Below are 18078 nucleotides of genomic sequence, written 5' to 3' on the forward strand. Positions count from 1 at the left end.
TAATGTTGTGTAGTGTCTTTGCTGGCATGTATAAAAAAATAGATTTAGTTTGCCCCATCATACTAAAATCGCCACTGGCTCCAGTACACAAGGTGGTGTTAATGCACAATAATATTGGATGCCAGCCACTGATAAGCCCACCGAAGAAGGGGTGGTTGCCACAACGCTAGCTAGCTAGCTGTACACCGGTAGTGTCCTTCTCCCTGCCTATTGGGCACTATGGGGTATGCTGGCACTTATCACCCACCATAGTGTTGTGCTAGCGGGAGACGGGGCGAACGGTAGACAGTGTCCTTCGCCCCCAGATGTCTGGCACTGTTTTCCCACAGATCAAATCAAAGTCAAATTTATTATATAGACATTCTTAGATCAGCTGATATCTCAAAGTGCTGTACAGAAACCCAGCCGAAAACTCCAAACAGCAAGCAATAGAAGCTGCAGCTATAGAAGCAGGGTGGCTAGGAAAAACTCCCTAGAAAGGCCAAAACCTAGGAAGAAACCTAGAGAGGAACCAGGCTATGAGGGGTGGCCAGTCCTCTTCTGGCTGGGCCGGGTGGAGATTTTTTTAATATAACAGAATATGGCCAAGATGTTCAAATGTTCATAAATGACCAGCATGGTCAAATAATAATAATCACAGTAGTGGTCGAGGGTGCAACAGGTCAGCACCTCAGGAGTAAATGTCAGTTGGCTTTTCATAGCCGATCATTGAGAGTATCTCTACCAGACCTGCTGTCTCTAGAGAGTTGAAAACAGAAGGTCTGGGACAGGTAGCACGTCTGGTGAACAGGTCAGGGTTCCATAGCCCCAAACACAACAGTTGAAACTGGAGCAGCAGCACAGCCAGGTGGACTGGGGACAGCAATGAGTCATCATGCCAGGTTGTCCTGAGGCATGGTCCTAGGGCTCAGGCCCCCCGAGAGAGAGAAATAGAGAATTAGAGAGAGCATACTTAAATTCACACAGGACACCATATAAGAAAGGAGAAATAATCCAGATATAACAGACTGACTCTAGCCCCCCGACACATAAACTACTGCAGCATAAATACTGGAGGGGTCAGGAAGGGTCAGGACAGGAGGGGTCAGGAGACACTGTGGCCCCATCTGATGATACCTCCGGACAGGGCCAGACAGGCAGGATATAACCCCACCCACTTTGCCAAAGCACAGCCCCCACACCACTAGAGGGATATCTTCAACCACCAATTTACCATCCTGAGAGACAACAGAGTATAGCCCACAAAGATCTCCCCCACGGCACAACCCAAGGGGGGGGGGGCGCCAACCCAGACAGGAAGACCACGTCAGTGACTCAACCCACTCAAGTGACGCACCCCTCCAAGAGACGGCATGGAAGAGCACCAGTAAGCCAGTGACTCAGCCCCTGTAATAGGGTTAGAGGTAGAGAATCCCAGTGGAGAGAGGGGAACCGGCCAGGCAGAGACAGCAAGGGCTGTTGGTTGCTCCAGAGCCTTTCCGTTCACCTTCACATTCCTGGGCCAGACTACACTCAATCATAGGACCTACTGAAGAGATGAGTCTTCAATAAAGACTTAAAGGTTGAGACCGAGTCTGCATCTCTCACATGGGTAGGCAGACCATTCCATAAAAATGAAGCTCTTTAGGAGAAAGCCCTGCCTCCAGCTGTTTGCTTAGAAATTCTAGGGACAATTAGGAGGCCTGCGTCTTGTGACCGTAGTGTATGTGTACGTATGCAGTATGCAGGACCAAATCGGAAAGATGGGTAGGAGCAAGCCCATGTAATGCTTTGTAGGTTAGCAGTAAAACCTTGAAATCAGCCCTTGCCTTAACAGGAAGCCAGTGTAGGGAGGCTAGAACTGGAGTAATATGATAAACATTTTGGGTTCTAGTCAGGTTTCTAGCAGCCGTATTTAGCACTAACTGAAGTTAATTTAGTGCTTTATCCGGGTAGTCTCATCGCAGTTACAGATATGGTAACCGCAATGAGGGCAGGTATTTGGCGGGTGGGAGTGAAGGACACTCTACTGGTATCCCTCCCGCAAGTTAGCAGTCAAAACATTTCAGATAATACATATTTTCCCCTTTTGACCCACATTGAAAACTGTCATGCAGGAACGCTCAAGGAGGGGCATTCATGCAGGAACGCTCAAGGAGGGGCATTCATGTAGGAACGCTCAAGGAGGGGCATTCATGTAGGAACCGATGGGATCCTTGTGGGTGTTCATGAAGGAACTGCCTACATGCAGGAACACACTGAATTGCGGGCTACAGTTGCGCACTAGTTGAAAGCAAGTCTAAGAAGTGGTAGATCTGTTCTATGTGCGCTATTTCTATGCTCCCCGTTCTTAAATTTAGTTTCTTACGTCTTTTACATTTGATTAATACACCGTCTTCAAACAGTTGAAAATATATTTAAAAGCAGTCTAGATGGTACAATGATTCTCTACAGTAGGTGATTTTTAATGCACTGTAACGTTGGATACCAGATGGATGGAGGCATCAACGGAAATTAGGCGAACTATTCGAAATTTAGCAACAAGGAAATGGCGGAGCAATTTCTGCATATTACACCTTTTAACATTTTGAATTGATCACCTTGTGTCGCAGTGGATTTTAAAATGTGCACTCATTGTTTCATTATGTTTTCATGTGACACTGGACATATCATCCTCATAGGATGAGGCTACAATACGTTATATCTCAATTCACTGGAGTCTATATGATTTACAGTATACCCTATTCAGACTTCACTGAAGTTCCCTCTGGGAAAATACTCTCATTTTTTTTATTATATTCTATTCTAACCCCATGTTCACTGACTAATTTGTGACACAAAGCGCCCAAACAATATTTATGTTTGGGATGGATGTATATGTCAGTGATGTAATAGATTGCAAGTGGTAGATTCTTCTGGACTGACTGACTGTAGGTGCTCTATACTTGAATATTGCTTTACACTACACTAGGTTTAGCTCCAAGACTGTCAGCCAATCATAGCTTTCTCTGGTGATCTCCTGCTAACATCAACCGCAAGTCTATGGGTCCCCTACACTGATGTGACCATCTAAAGGCCTCCAAGCCAAGGGCCTGGACCACTCCCTCGAAAGCTCTCTGGCCTGCTCCCTCCCTCACGCTTTGACCTCATGGCATCAATGGTTGTGTCACATGACAATCTACCCTAGTGAGGTTTGACTGAATCCTTCCAAAATGTATCTATTCATCTCCTCAACTGAGCTTTTACTTCAACATCCCTGCTACTTCAGCCATATATGAACCATTCTTCTTTTTGTCCCACAGGCCATTTGCTCTGAGTGAATTTGCTCATATCAGCATACATTTGCTATGCTGGTCTTTTTTTTGTATTACAATTATGTTTCTTTCAATTGTTTCATCATGTTCACATTAATTCAATGTGTTCTATTATAAGTGACAATGCTCATTGCTTGTTTACGTTACAAACTGTAAAGGCAGGTCTGTTTTATACACATTTAAAACATGTAGAGATATTTTATTTATGGCATAGACATTACAAAATATATTTTGACGCATTTTGAATTCCTATATTTCTATACATACATTTCCCATAGGGGGTCTCAGGCTAGTTACCCTTTGACTCACAACAAACCCATCTAATGACACTGGTTTGATTCTCTCATTGGTCGATTGAGCAAATTAGAGACAATATTATTCTTTCATTCAGAGGGCACATGGTTGGTGTTTGTAGACACAGGCAGCTTGTTAAACGAGTTGATTTTAATTGCTCTATGGCAAGTGAGCGCTCCACAACTGAAAGATGACTGACAATTTGTCTCTCCAGTGTATCACAGCAGAAGCATTGATGTATACGGCCATTTGTTTTGATACATTTTCCAATTTATATATTTTCCGATTTCATAACACACAGCAAGTCAATACAAGCACTGCCTAGTCAGTAAATTAATGTGAGATGAATTAATTACTATAGTGAGTCTGGTTCAACTGATGCCTTGCACAAAGAATGCATCCAAAATAATGTTAGAGAACATTGACATTGTCCACTCAATGTTGCATGTATTCTCATGACAATATTCTGTCATCTTTAAAAAAAAATGGTTATTTAAAAACCATTACATAAAAAGGACCCGTTTAATTTGCTGCAAACCAAATGATATGGCCTCCATATTAAATGCAGTACAAAAATGCATAATGAAAAGCTCACTAGGTGAAGCAGTCCCCTAACGAGTACATGAAGCAGTTAATAGCAGAACTACCTGCCAATACACACGGCCTCTCCCCTTACAAAATGCATAATGAAAAGCTCACTGGGTGAAGCAGTCCCCTAACGAGTACATGAAGCAGTTAATAGCAGAACTACCTGCCAATACACACGGCCTCTCCCCTTACAAAATGCATAATGAAAAGCTCACTGGGTGAAGCAGTCCCCTAACGAGTACATGAAGCAGTTAATAGCAGAACTACCTGCCAATACACACGGCCTCTCCCCTTACAAAATGCATAATGAAAAGCTCACTGGGTGAAGCAGTCCCCTAACGAGTACATGAAGCAGTTAATAGCAGAACTACCTGCCAATACAGACAACCTCTCCCCTTACAAAATGCATAATGAAAAGCTCACTGGGTGAAGCAGTCCCCTAACGAGTACATGAAGCAGTTAATAGCAGAACTACCTGCCAATACAGACAGCCTCTCCCCTTACAAAATGCATAATGAAAAGCTCACTGGGTGAAGCAGTCCCCTAACGAGTACATGAAGCAGTTAATAGCAGACCTACCTGCCAATACACACGGCCTCTCCCCTTACAAAATGCATAATGAAAAGCTCACTAGGTGAAGCAGTCCCCTAACGAGTACATGAAGCAGTTAATAGCAGAACTACCTGCCAATACACACGGCCTCTCCCCTTACAAAATGCATAATGAAAAGCTCACTGGGTGAAGCAGTCCCCTAACGAGTACATGAAGCAGTTAATAGCAGAACTACCTGCCAATACACACGGCCTCTCCCCTTACAAAATGCATAATGAAAAGCTCACTGGGTGAAGCAGTCCCCTAACGAGTACATGAAGCAGTTAATAGCAGAACTACCTGCCAATACACACGGCCTCTCCCCTTACAAAATGCATAATGAAAAGCTCACTGGGTGAAGCAGTCCCCTAACGAGTACATGAAGCAGTTAATAGCAGAACTACCTGCCAATACACACGGCCTCTCCCCTTATAAAATGCACACATGTCAGCGGTTATCAGTTGATTTCATCCACATTACAAACACAGAACATAATATAAATAGTTTCTAAAAATATAATATATTAGATATGTGTATTGTTTTCAGTTAGACAAGAACACAATGATCAATTTAGGCTCCTGCTCAATAGAGAGGAGCCAAACGACTTTCCCTTGTCTGAAAATCCCACCTCGCTCTCTGTCTCCAGGTCATTTAATTGTGCCTCTATACTGAGCACCTTTGACCCATAGAACATTACTATTGGTTGGCAGCTTGTTTGACTTCTGTTCCCTGTTTGTGTTTCTGGCTCTAACAGCTTTTCCCTCCATTTTGAAAGGCTGTTGTGCTGCTGATTGTGGATTTCTTCAGCTCTATCCTCATGGACTGGCTTTCTGCTCTCTGCTCCAGCCTCATTCCTCCAGACATCCCCAGGGCTCCCAGCATGGCTTTGCCTGTCTTCAGGCCCTTGGACATGGGGATACGGGTGAGCCCTGCCCGGGGTGGGTGGGCATCATGCCCGGGCTGGGCGATAAAGGGATAGGATAGAAAGAGGAGAGGGGGTGAGAGAAGAGGAGGCCACAACAGAGAAACGGGTAGAAGAAAAGGATCAATTACTGAGGGGGAATATCAATGAAAACATTTCCCTTAGAGAACATATACTATAGGAACTGTCCTTCTTTCAAGACCAACTCAGTGGGGGAGTAATGCTGAGAGTCATGTTACGGCGTATGGCAGCCTACTGGCTCTGTGCTGCCTTTCTTCTGTCAGTAAGGGTGTTTGTGACCTGTGTGTCTGTGTGAGAATGAACACACTGAGCAGCAGCTATAAGTGACAGGATGATTGTAACATGGTGGCAGATTGCCATATCATTAGAGCTCTGTTGTCTGGACGGCTGTTGATAAAGCTCTCTCTGTCACGCTACCATTTGCCCCACAAAGACCTCATTATACCACCCATTCAGTGAGATGCTACCTTGTCGCCCATCAATATGTTACATAACAGAAAGGAATGTACATGTCCACAATCTTACAAAATCATTATTTTTATAGTTCATAAACTTAATTATTTTCATAGATTTCCTTTTATTATATTCCTAATTTAATTGTGGGTGCATAGGGTTAACACAACTCAAAGTATAAGTTTGAACCAGTTAATAACACATTAACATAACAGCCAGGTGAATTGATGTACTGAGTAGACTCACCACAGCTTGTGCTGGTCTGGAAGGGGTGGACGTGACTGCAGTGATGGTGATGCTGCTCATCACTTTACTGGGTGTGGTTTTGACAGCAGTGGCACTATGGCGAGGGGAGCGCAACACCGTGCCTGTGGATAACATCATCTCTCTGCTACACTCTGTTGCCATGCCGACAGGCCTAACCACCACCTTGGGTCCTGTGTTGTTGTGGCCCTCCGAGGGGCCCTTATTGAACTGGGAGCCGTGCAGGTGGATGTGAATCTTGTTGTCCTCTGTGGTGGTGATGATACTGGCATTGGAATTGTACTTCCTGATCGGTGTGGGGACCATCTGTTTCTCAGGGGTCACCTTGAACACGGCCCGGCCCATGGTCATCTCTTGGGGCTCTGGGGAGGTGGACATGTTGGACACCATAGAAGCGCTAACTGTCATGATGGATATGGGTGATATGGGTCTGCCTGATGAGGAGGAGGCCTTGCTGATCTCTGGTGACTTGGCCCTGGAGATGGTGGTGACGGTGACCGGGGACTTGGACCTCTCTGGTCCCCCTGGCCCGGCACTGGCTTTTCCCCTTGAAGCTGCGGCGGTGTGGGTGGGAATGATAGTGATCCGAGGCTTCTGGTGGCCCTGCAGGGTGGGACTGAGGCTGAGGCTGGAGCTGGAATAGAGGTCCTCAGTAGAAGGACTGCTGATCTCCAAGGTAGCTGTGCTGTTCTCGTGGTCTGGGGTCACTCTGATGCGTAAAGGCTGCCCTTGCTTCTGGGACATGGCCAGATCAGAATGCATGGATTCACTGTTGATATGGACAGACTTGTCCAGATTACCACCCTGAGGGATGATTTCCCTCTTCCTCATCCAGGGAATCCAGGACTTCTTCATGCTGAGGTCAGCGGCAACAGAGGGTGAGTAGCGTTCATGACCACCAGCTTTATCTGTGGGTTTCTTGAGACCCTTCTGTCGAAGATTACTCATGATGTGATTCTCTTCCTGGACGGACTTCCTGATGAACACGGCTGGGGTGTCCTCTTCTGCCGTCTCATTGGCCAGCGCATCAGTCTGAACTCCTGTGGACGCCATGGCAATGTCCACCATCCTCCTCCCGTTCAGACTGGGTCGTAGAGCGCGGCTGTGGCGCTTGGTCACCTCCAGCTCTTTGGTGAGGTGGAGGACCTCAATGCTCATGTTGTTCTTCTTCTCCTCTTCCTCTAGGAACCTCTGCTGGAGGAAGGAGTAGTCCACTTGGAGTTGAGAGAGCTGGTCTTCTTTGTGCATCAGCTCATGGATCTTCTCCTTGAGGGCTACCATGTCATTCTGCAAGTCTCTGGTGTTGGCGTTCTCTGTCCTGCAGCGCTGTCGTAGGTCTGCCTCCTGGCTCACCACCTCTCCATTCTCTATTGCTTTAGTCCTGGCGATCTGACTCCTCATCTCCTCCACCTGCTGGGAGAGAATGTTGGCCTTGTCTTGCTCCGTCATTAACTTTTTCTCCAGCAGGTCATACTGATCCTCTGTCTTTATCAAATCGCCCTCCACAACCTCCAGCTGCTTGAGACGGTTTTTCAACCGCTCTATTTCAAACGTTAGCTCCTTCACCCTGTTGTCCTCTTTCGAACTCCCATCTGACAAGCTTCCCAGTTCCCTCTTTGCTATGTTATTTGTGGATATATTTTCTGCCTCCTGCAATCCATCTGACCTCTTGTTCATTTGGCTGACTTTGGAGCTCAGATCCTTGCTCTTTTCCATTTCACATCTGAGCTTAGTGCTAAGCTCTCCTTTCTCTCTGGTCAGGGTCCCAACCTTGGCCTCCATCTCTGATTTCAACTTCAGGAGCTTTTTACTCTCCTCTATCAATCTCTCAGTCACCTCCATGACCTTGACCTGCTCCACTTTGAACATCTTACTCAGATCATCCCTCTTCTTCTCCTCTAACAGCATTCTCTCCATCATATTATTCTTCTCATCAACCATTACCATAGTGAATGATTTCAGCTTTGCCAGGTCATCTTTAAGGCCCTGCTCAGTCTTTTCCAGTCTCAGCTCAGAGGATTCCATCTCTTTCATGCGTATCTTAACGGCAACCAGTTCGTCGGCAAGCTCCTTTGACACGTCCTTCTCTCTCTCCAGAGTGGCGTGTAACTGGAAGCACTCCGCCTTGCTGGCATTGAACGCCCACTCTAGTCTCTCCAGTTCCACCATTCTCCTCTGGAGCTTCTCCACTTGCAGTTTGAGTTCTTTCCCTCGGCTCTCTTCCTCCTGCAACCTCTTCTTCAGCTCCCTGCACTGGGCCTCTGCCTTGGTGATCTCCTCGTCCTGCCCTTCCATCTCAAATACCCGTTTGCGGAGGTTCTCCAGTTCAGTCATTAGGTTAGAGTTCCCACAATCCCCTTTGCTGATCTTGTCCCTCAGCTCGTCCAGCTCCTCCTTTGACCTCATCAGAGCCCCGTTGCTCTCCTCCAGCTCCTCCTTTGACTTCCCCAGAGCCCATTTGCTCTCCTCCAGCTCCTCCTTTGACCTCCTCAGAGCCCCATTGCTCTCCTCCAACCTGTCCTCTGACCTACTCAGAGCCCCATTGCTCTCCTCCTCTGACCTCCTCAGAGCCCTGTTGCTCTCCTCCAGCTCCTCCAGAGTGTGGGTGAGTCCAGACAGCTTGACATCCAACAGGCGGTTCTGGTACTCCTGGCTGGCCAGCTTGGCTGTAATCTCCTCCTGCTCCTGGGTAAACTTGGCCTGGCACTCACTCAGCTCGCCCTCCAAGCTCAGGGCCCTCTGTCTGTCCTCCTGGGCCCTGGCACTGGCATTGCTCAGGTCCTGCTCCCTCTGGGACAGCTGCTGGGTCAGCTCCTGGACCCTCTGGCTCTGCTGGTCCATCTGCTCCAGGTGGAGTTGCCGCTCATCCACCAGCATCAGGGCAAAGGACTTCAGTTTGACCAGCTCCTCCCTCACCTTCTCCAGACGCTTGGTGTTCTCCTTCTCTTTACGGACCTGGTAGGCTTTCTCATTCTCCAGCAACCTCTTCAATCTGGCAAGAGAACATTTATTTATTTTTTTACCATTAAGTATGTGTAAACTGTTCTGCTGGACTGTACATCCTAGAAGTAATTTTATACGGCGTATCATTCTGTAATGTAATCTTTCACAAAGAAAAATATAATTTAAACATAATTCACTTCAGCCAAGCTTGATACTTTGTAGCACCATTTTTTGAATTTCTACAGAAATGTCAAACCATAGAGAATTGGTCTCACATGACAGGAGTGATTGAACACAATAGTAAGCTGCCATGAAACTTAAACACTAAGATAGTATTTATTTAGAAGACATGACTACTGATATTTGCTGCTGCTACATACTCTTTGGGATGTATTCAATCATATTTATCAAAAGGGATGAATATAAGTGATTCTCTCATATTCCCAATTAATAAACCTGGTACAGTGCCTTTTGAAAGTATTCGGCCCCCTTGAACTTTGCGACCTTTTGCCACATTTCAGGCTTCAAACATAAAGATATAAAACTGTATTTTTTTTGTGAAGAATCAACAACAAGTGGGACACAATCATGAAGTAGAACGACATTTATTGGATATTTCAAACTTTTTTAACAAATCAAAAACTGAAAAATTGGGCGTGCAAAATTATTCAGCCCCTTTAAGTTAATACTTTGTAGCGCCACCTTTTGCTGCGATTACAGCTGTAAGTCGCTTGGGGTATGTCTCTATCAGTTTTGCACATCGAGAGACGGAATTTTTTTCCCATTCCTCCTTTCAAAACAGCTCGAGCTCAGTGAGGTTGGATGGAGAGCATTTGTGAACAGCAGTTTTCAGTTCTTTCCACAGATTCTCGATTGGATTCAGGTCTGGACTTTGACTTGGCCATTCTAACACCTGGATATGTTTATTTTTGAACCATTCCATTGTAGATTTTGCTTTATGTTTTGGATCATTGTCTTGTTGGAAGACAAATCTCTGTCCCAGTCTCAGGTCTTTTGCAGACTCCATCAGGTTTTCTTCCAGAATGGTCCTGTATTTGGCTCCATCCATCTTCCCATCAATTTTAACCATCTTCCCTGTCCCTGCTGAAGAAAACCCATGATGCTTCCACCACCATGTTTGACAGTGGGGATGGTGTGGTCAGGGTGATGAGCTGTCTTGCTTTTACGCCAAACATAACGTTTTGCATTGTTGCCAAAAAGTTCAATTTTGGTTTCATCTGACCAGAGCACCTTCTTCCACATGTTTGGTGTGTCTCCCAGGTGGCTTGTGGCAAACTTTAAACAACACTTTTTATGGATATCTTTAAGAAATGGCTTTCTTCTTGCCACTCTTCCATAAAGGCCAGATTTGTGCAATATATGACTGATTGTTGTCCTATGGACAGAGTCTCCCACCTCAGCTGTAGATCTCTGCAGTTCATCCAGAGTGATCATGGGCCTCTTGGCTGCATCTCTGATCAGTCTTCTCCTTGTATGAGCTGAAAGTTTAGAGGGATGGCCAGGTCTTGGTAGATTTGCAGTGGTCTGATACTCCTTCCATTTCAATATTATCGCTTGCACAGTGCTCCTTGGGATGTTCAAAGCTTGGGAAATATTTTTGTATCCAAATCCGGCTTTAAACTTCTTCACAACAGTATCTCGGACCTGCCTGGTGTGTTCCTTGTTCTTCATGATGCTCTCTGCGCTTTTAACGGACCTCTGAGACTATCACAGTGCAGGTGCATTTATACGGAGACTTGATTACACACAGGTGGATTGTATTTATCATCATTAGTCATTTAGGTCAACATTGGACCATTCAGAGATCCTCACTGAACTTCTGGAGAGAGTTTGCTGCACTGAAAGTAAAGGGGCTGAATAATTTTGCACGCCCATTTTTTCAGTTTTTGATTTGTTAAAAAAGTTTGAAATATCCAATAAATGTCGTTCCACTTCATGATTGTGTCCCACTTGTTGTTGATTCTTCACAAAAAAATACAGTTTTTTATCTTTATGTTTGAAGTCTGAAATGTGGCAAAAGGTCACACAGTTCAAGGGGGCCGAATACTTTCGCAAGGCACTGTAGATGTTAGCCTGATTTCCTCTGGATCCGTTTATTTTACTGCATAAAGGATGATCAGGATAAGGAAGGATTAATGAAAAAACACATAATTCTGTGTCACAGTGAACAATGATGGGTCAGATCAGACACCGAACCCTCCACTAATTCTTTCTGGCTCAGATAGCCATGGCTCGCACACTAAATTTGGCAAAGAGCTGCAGCACACTGAACAATCTAGTACACTAGGAAAAACTGCCAAAAACTCCCTTGCTGTTTTCCATCCTTGCTGCTGAAATCAAGACTGAGAAAACAAAATGTGAGTGAAAGTTTGATTGAACCCCCACTGAGCGGTCTCTTGTATGCTGTGCTTGTCCATGTGAGGAATCTCTCCACACTGAATGCAAAGTTGTCTTGGGAACTCTCCTCTCCATCTTTTGCCTGAAGTTTTTATATATACAGTAAATCTCACCATGAGCTAGGATATCAACCAAGAAACATATTTCTGACTGCAGTACATTTTATACCAGCAGAAACATTTGCACTCTAAACAACTTAGACACCAACCAAAACTTACCCACTATTCTAGATGAACTACAGGAGAGTCCATGTCTAACATGTTTGCCATAGTACAGGATCCACTCTAAGTTCAGAGTTGGCATTTCTCCACAAGAACTCTACCATCGCATTCCAAGCATGTCATCAGGACAATGAAAGGTGAATAAATGCTGTGTGTGTAGCACCGGACTTTTAGCTGGTGATGTCAACTCACCCATAGGCAGGAAAGGCAGTTTGGCAGAGATCTGTGGGGCTCTGGTTTAGACTGTGAGGAAGTAGGAGGGACCCTGGTCAGATGAGGGCGTTCTTTACACTCCTCCTTAATTGGTTTCCCCCCTTTCCTGTGTTCACTAACAGGCAATGTGTTTCAAGAGAAATGACTCCTATACACAGGCTACTACAAAAGCCTGTGTACACAAGTGATTCAGACACTTCTTACATTACTTAAAGTGGTCTCCATAGACACAGCGCTGTTTTGGCTAAGCCAAATTCTGTTGATGGAAAACAATGCAAAATAGCCCTGTGATTAATCTCCTAATATCCCTGCCTACAGACAGGAAGCTTTAAGCTCAGTAGGAGAGAGGACAGCGAGTCTGTCTGCTGTTGTGTCATCTTGGGAGACGTGGATCTGCGTTCTGCTCCGTATAAAGCTGACGTATAATGGGGAAAACAGATAGGGATGAGCCAGTTCCGCTCCCTGGAGGTGAGGAGACAGACTCTATGAACACTCGGACACATGGGAACCCTGACAATGGTTTTATGAGGTGCTGACTCTGAGCGATATGGTGTGGATCAATACAGAGACCGTAGGCCTAGCACTCTACAGCTTACAGACAAACAAAGAAACTTCTGTCTTCAACAACAAGAATGAATGGCAATGCAATGAATCTGTAATAAACTACTGTCACAACTTCCACTGAAGGTGGCTCCTCTTCCTGTTCGGGCGGTGCTCGGCGGTTGTCATTGCCGGCCTACTAGCTGCTACTGATCCATTTTTCGTTTGTGTCTGTCTTATTGTTTACACCTGTGTCTTATTAGTTGATTTTGGTGGGTATATTTACCTCCGCTGCCTGTTAGTCTTTGTGCGGAATTGTTTTCTGTGGTTACGTTGTTAGGGGTGCGTGGCTGCACCACAGGGTTTTCTTTTCTCACGGCAGTTGTGCCGGTTGGTATGAGTTTAGGAGTAGAGGTTTCTCCTCCGTGTGTAGCCTTTATTTCCCTGTGTATGTGTTAACCTCGTTTGGGCGTGTTTCAGTCCCATGTTGTAGTTGTGTTGGGACTGCTCAATGAACAATTGTGCCACTGGGACTTCCTTGCTCTCCTGCTCCCGATTCCTGCACCTCCCTCCTTTAGGAGGTACGTAACAACTATCCCTTTTAGAGCTCATCATACTTCAAATCAAATTTTATTTGTCACATGCACCAAATTAAAGGGGAGTAGATCTTACAGTGAAATTACCTCTATACAGAGGATGCGTTGAATTCTAGATTCTAATAGAGCAGATCTTTTGTTTATGTTGAAGGATTATGAACATCGGTATCATTCAAATCCCACTGCCAAGTCAGATCACCATGTCAGCCTACTGTGCAGAGTATCATCCAGCCTCTACAGCAGCGGTGGAAAACTCATTTTGCTCCACGGTCCACATTTGGTCTTCACCGAGGTCTGGAGGAACACACTTAAAATTGGTTATATTTCCCATCGTAAAATATTTCTAAAAATAGTCCTCTATCCATTGCTTTGCATCGATTGCTCCCTGACTGTCTAGCTTCGGTTTCGATGACTGTTAGTGAGCTGGACAGAGACTTTTGAGCCATTATAATTTCTACACAGTTTGGTTTTAGTCATTTCCATGTCGATATAATATTTTTTCACTGAAAAATGAAAAATAATAATAGAAAAATAATATTTTTTTAAATGACTCAAACCACCCCCTAGCCGAATTGAATTGGCTTGCCATCGGGATCTGGTCTGTGGGCCGTATGTTTGACACTCCTGCTCTACAGTGTGCCACTTGATCTTCATACACACTTACCCACGTCCATAAGTCATTGACACCTAAGCAATCGGCATTCTAAAATTACCCTCACACAAAGGTCACAGGCATGATGTCACTGTCAATTGGGCCTACAGCGGCAAGGTCACATTGGGGAGAAGTCACTCACACCTGACCTTCAGACGTAAAGTAGAGCTCCCTATCTCCCTGGAGAAACAGTAATTCGGGAGGTAGTAACTGTGGTCAAACGGCTACCCTGTCAAATCCATCAGAGGTTTAGCAATGTCCTCAGGAGCCCCTCGTGATCTAAGGCCAAGTCAAAGTCTCCAACAAGCAGCATTATTGACCTTTAACTTCTTATGGCTGCAGGGGCACTATTGAGTAGCTTGGATGAAAGGTGCCCAGAGTAAACGGCCTGCTCCTCAGTCTCAGTTGCTAATATATGCATATTATTATTAGTATTGGATAGAAAACACTCTGCATTTTCTACAACTGTTTGAATGATGTCTGTGAGTATAACAGAACTCATATGGCAGGCAAAAACCAGAGAAGAAATCCAAACAGGAAGTGAGAAATCTATTTTCAACCCATTACCTATTGAAATTCACTTCCTAGGGCTTCTACTAGATGTCAAGTGTCTATAGAAATTTGAATGAGGCTTCTACTGTGTTGTGGGACTGAATAAGAGGGGAATGAATCAGACTACTGGCAGAGAGCCAGTTTCAGGTCACGCGCATAGCACATGATATCTTCCTGCTTTCCGTTCCTCCTCAAGACACGAAGGAATTCTCCGGTTGGAACTTTATTGAAGATTTATGATAAAAACATCCTAATGATTGATTCTGTACTTAGTTTGAAATGTTTCTTCGACCTGTAATATAACTTTTTGAAGTTTTTGTCAGAAGAAAAGGTCGACCAGCACCAACGTTTGGATAGGTGTACCAAACGCGCTAACAAAAGTAGCTAATTGGACATAAATAACAGACATTATCGAACAATCAAGCATTTATTGTGGACCTGGGATTCCTGGGAGTGCATTCTGATGAAGATCATCAATGGTAAGGGAATATTTATTATGTAATTTCTGGTTTATGTTGACTCTAAAATGGCGGCTAATTTGACTATTGTTCTGAGCACCGTCTCAGATTATTGAATGGTTTGCTTTTTCTGTAAAGTTTTTGAAATCTGAAACAGCAATATCATTAAGGAAAGGTATATCTATAATTCCATGTGTATAACTTGTATTATCATCTACATTTATGATGAGTATTTCTGTTGAATCGATGTGGCTATGCAAAATCACTGGATGTTTTTGGAACTAGTGAATGTAACGCGCCAATATAAACTCAGATTTTTTATATAAATACGAACTTTATCAAACAAAACATACATGTATTGTGTAACATGAAGTCCTATGTGTGTCATCTGATGAAGATCATTAAAGGTTAGTGATTTAATTTTATCTCTATTTGTGCTTTTTGTGACTCCTCTCTTTGGCTGGAAAAATTGCTGTGTTTATTGTGGTTTGGTGGTGACCTAACAATCGTTTGTGGTGCTTTCGCTGAAAAGCATATTTGAAATTGGACACTGTGGTGGGATTAACAACAAGACTACCTTTAAAATGGTATAAAATACATGTATGTTTGAGGAATTTGAATTATGACATTTCTGTTGTTTTGAATTTGGCTCTGTTGGATCATGGATTCACGGAACATAGGTGGAACGTTATCGGCTCTGTTGGATCATGGATTCACGGAACATAGGTGGAACGTTATCGGCTCTGTTGGATCATGGATTCACGGAACATAGGTGGAACGTTATCGGCTCTGTTGGATCATGGATTCACGGAACATAGGTGGAATGTTATCGGCTCTATTGGATCATGGATTCACGGAACATAGGTGGAACGTTATCAGCTCTATTGGATCATGGATTCAGGATGGTCAAATGATTGTAAGTTTCAGAATGACGTGGTCTATAAACATAAGATCCTGAACTCCCTTGAGCACATGTTCAGGTGCAATCAACAGTGGGTCCCTGAGAAAACACATGTTCATGATGAAACAGCATGTCACTCATCCTTTGTTTCCCTGAGGAATGTAGTTGGAGGCGCAGCAGCCTGTATGTGTCAGAGGGTTGTGGATGAAAGATGAGACGCTGTGCCTGTCAAAACACAGCCGTGGACTGTAATCGCTGCTCTTGAGGGGGAAAAGCATTAAGCGCTCAGCTACAGCATAATCGATAAACTTCATCTCATTGATGTTGTGTTAACAGAAGTGCACCAGAAGCTAAACTACTTTAAAACACCCAAAGTCTGGATCACAGGCCGGTGTAGGTTTGATCACAATGATGGAAAGCGGCATTAAATGCCTCTCTTTTGAATACAACTTGTATCAACCGCAGCAACGCTTCTATTCCCTAATTTACAACATACTGCATGTGAAAACAAAGTCAAGAGCAGAGCTAGCAACCCCTTCACTCAAAATTCCTTCAGTAGTTTGGTGTAAGACCTGTATGTGTTTTCTCTTTTCTTCTTGCACACTCACACACGTCAGTGAGCTATTTACATGAAAAGGTGTGAAATGGATGGACATGTAGACAGATTGCTCCCACTTTGCACTGACAGAGAGCATCATCAAAACAGTGGCAACTCTCTACCAGGTGTGTGTGTGTGTGTGTGTGCGTGCGGCCCTTTCCTGACTCCAGGCCAGGGGAATGTGGGCTCAGCCAGTGCTGATGGAGCAGGAGACCTTAAACACAGGGCTGTAGGCACTAAGAGGAGGTTGTGGAGGGCAGTAGGCTGAACACTGGCCAACCAGGACAGTGAAACAACCTGGCAGAGGCTGTCACCGGCACCGCTAACACCTACATTAAGATCAACTGGACTTAAAGTAGATCTACCTACTGAAACCTGTAAACTCCAACAACTATCTCAGGTTTGGATTTAACAATTTATAGTTCATAACCACCTTCGTTTGTAGAATGAAAGTCACTGCTGTCTCGTACTGTACATAGCTAGCAGTCTAACTTAGTCCCACTGATTGTATCTGTTTCTCTGGGGTTGGTTAATGTGGAAGGCTTTCATCAGACAGGCTGAAGGTTCATTAAAGGGAATTCCTGCGGTTGCTATCTCTCTCCCCAAAAAAAAGTGAAACCTGCTGCCTGGGGTTAGGCATGTTCAGGGTCTACCTCAGTCAAGTGTCAATCAAACACATCCGGGGCAAAGGTTCAAGTTTGTTCTACTGTTTGGAACCAATGAACAGTACTCCTTCTGTCCTCTTTCTCCTTCTCCCACTCTCTGACGGCGACTCTTCTGACAGTGATGTAGCCTTCATGGTCTGTCTCCTGAGTTGTCCAATTAAAAGGGAAGGAGATGGTGCTGTGGAGCTTTGAGAGTCCATTGGGCCTGTCTGGGTGATGCTGTTTGAAGTTTTATAGCTTATTAAACACAGCTGGGTCTCCGTTCTGGCCTCTGGCCTGCAGATGACTGGGTGTGGGGAACATACACGCACACACACCGTAGTTCTAACACATCATCTATCGGCCAGAGTAAATGGTCCGTGTCCAGAGGTGGCTGGTACTGCACGCATTAACCCTCTGCACAACTGAACATTTAAAACTGTGCAATGGCCCTTTATGCTGCTGCTGGATCCAAGGGAAGTGCATGGACTTTATGGGCATACAGGTTCTCCATGCCCCCATTTCCCACAGGGAGAAGAACAAACACATATGTCTCTGTATTGGGAAGCAACAATAGTGCTTGCTGCAAAAACCTCATCCGATGGATCTAGCCAGTGGAATCTGTTAAAGTTATCTGGCCTTCTGACTTTACAAGTCCTGGCCATATGATAGGTATCATATAAACCGTGGTGATTAGTGTCAATGGGAGTCCCAGTGTCGGGCCATGGCTCCGCTTGGCTTCGAGGGCAGGGTGAGGTCACACACTGGTCAGATGACGTCATTTATCCCTCTGTGTGAGTAGTTTAATCCAACCTGGACTCAGGGGTAGATGTAATATAGTAAAAGTACATCTGAGAAATTCCAATTATCAAATCGAAGTGTATTCGGTCACATGCCCCGAATACAACCGGATGTA

The 18078-nt window shown here is 44.6% G+C and overlaps 1 protein-coding gene across 1 annotated transcript in view; it reads right to left on the reverse strand.

Moving 5' to 3' along the window:
* Positions 1–3460: 3460 nt before the first annotated feature.
* LOC135508357 (filamin-A-interacting protein 1-like) overlaps positions 3461–18078 on the reverse strand; it is a 31634-nt gene continuing 17016 nt past the window's right edge. Inside the window, exons 5-6 of the mRNA XM_064928482.1 lie at positions 6409–9418; positions 3461–5726 (exon numbers count right to left, since the gene is read on the reverse strand). Of these exons, the coding sequence (XP_064784554.1) occupies positions 5514–5726; positions 6409–9418 (3223 nt within the window). The 3' untranslated portion in view covers positions 3461–5513. The remainder of the gene's footprint in view (positions 5727–6408; positions 9419–18078) is intronic.

This window comes from Oncorhynchus masou, chromosome 21 (assembly GCF_036934945.1).
Source record: "Oncorhynchus masou masou isolate Uvic2021 chromosome 21, UVic_Omas_1.1, whole genome shotgun sequence".
Classification (NCBI taxonomy): Eukaryota; Metazoa; Chordata; class Actinopteri; order Salmoniformes; family Salmonidae; genus Oncorhynchus; species Oncorhynchus masou.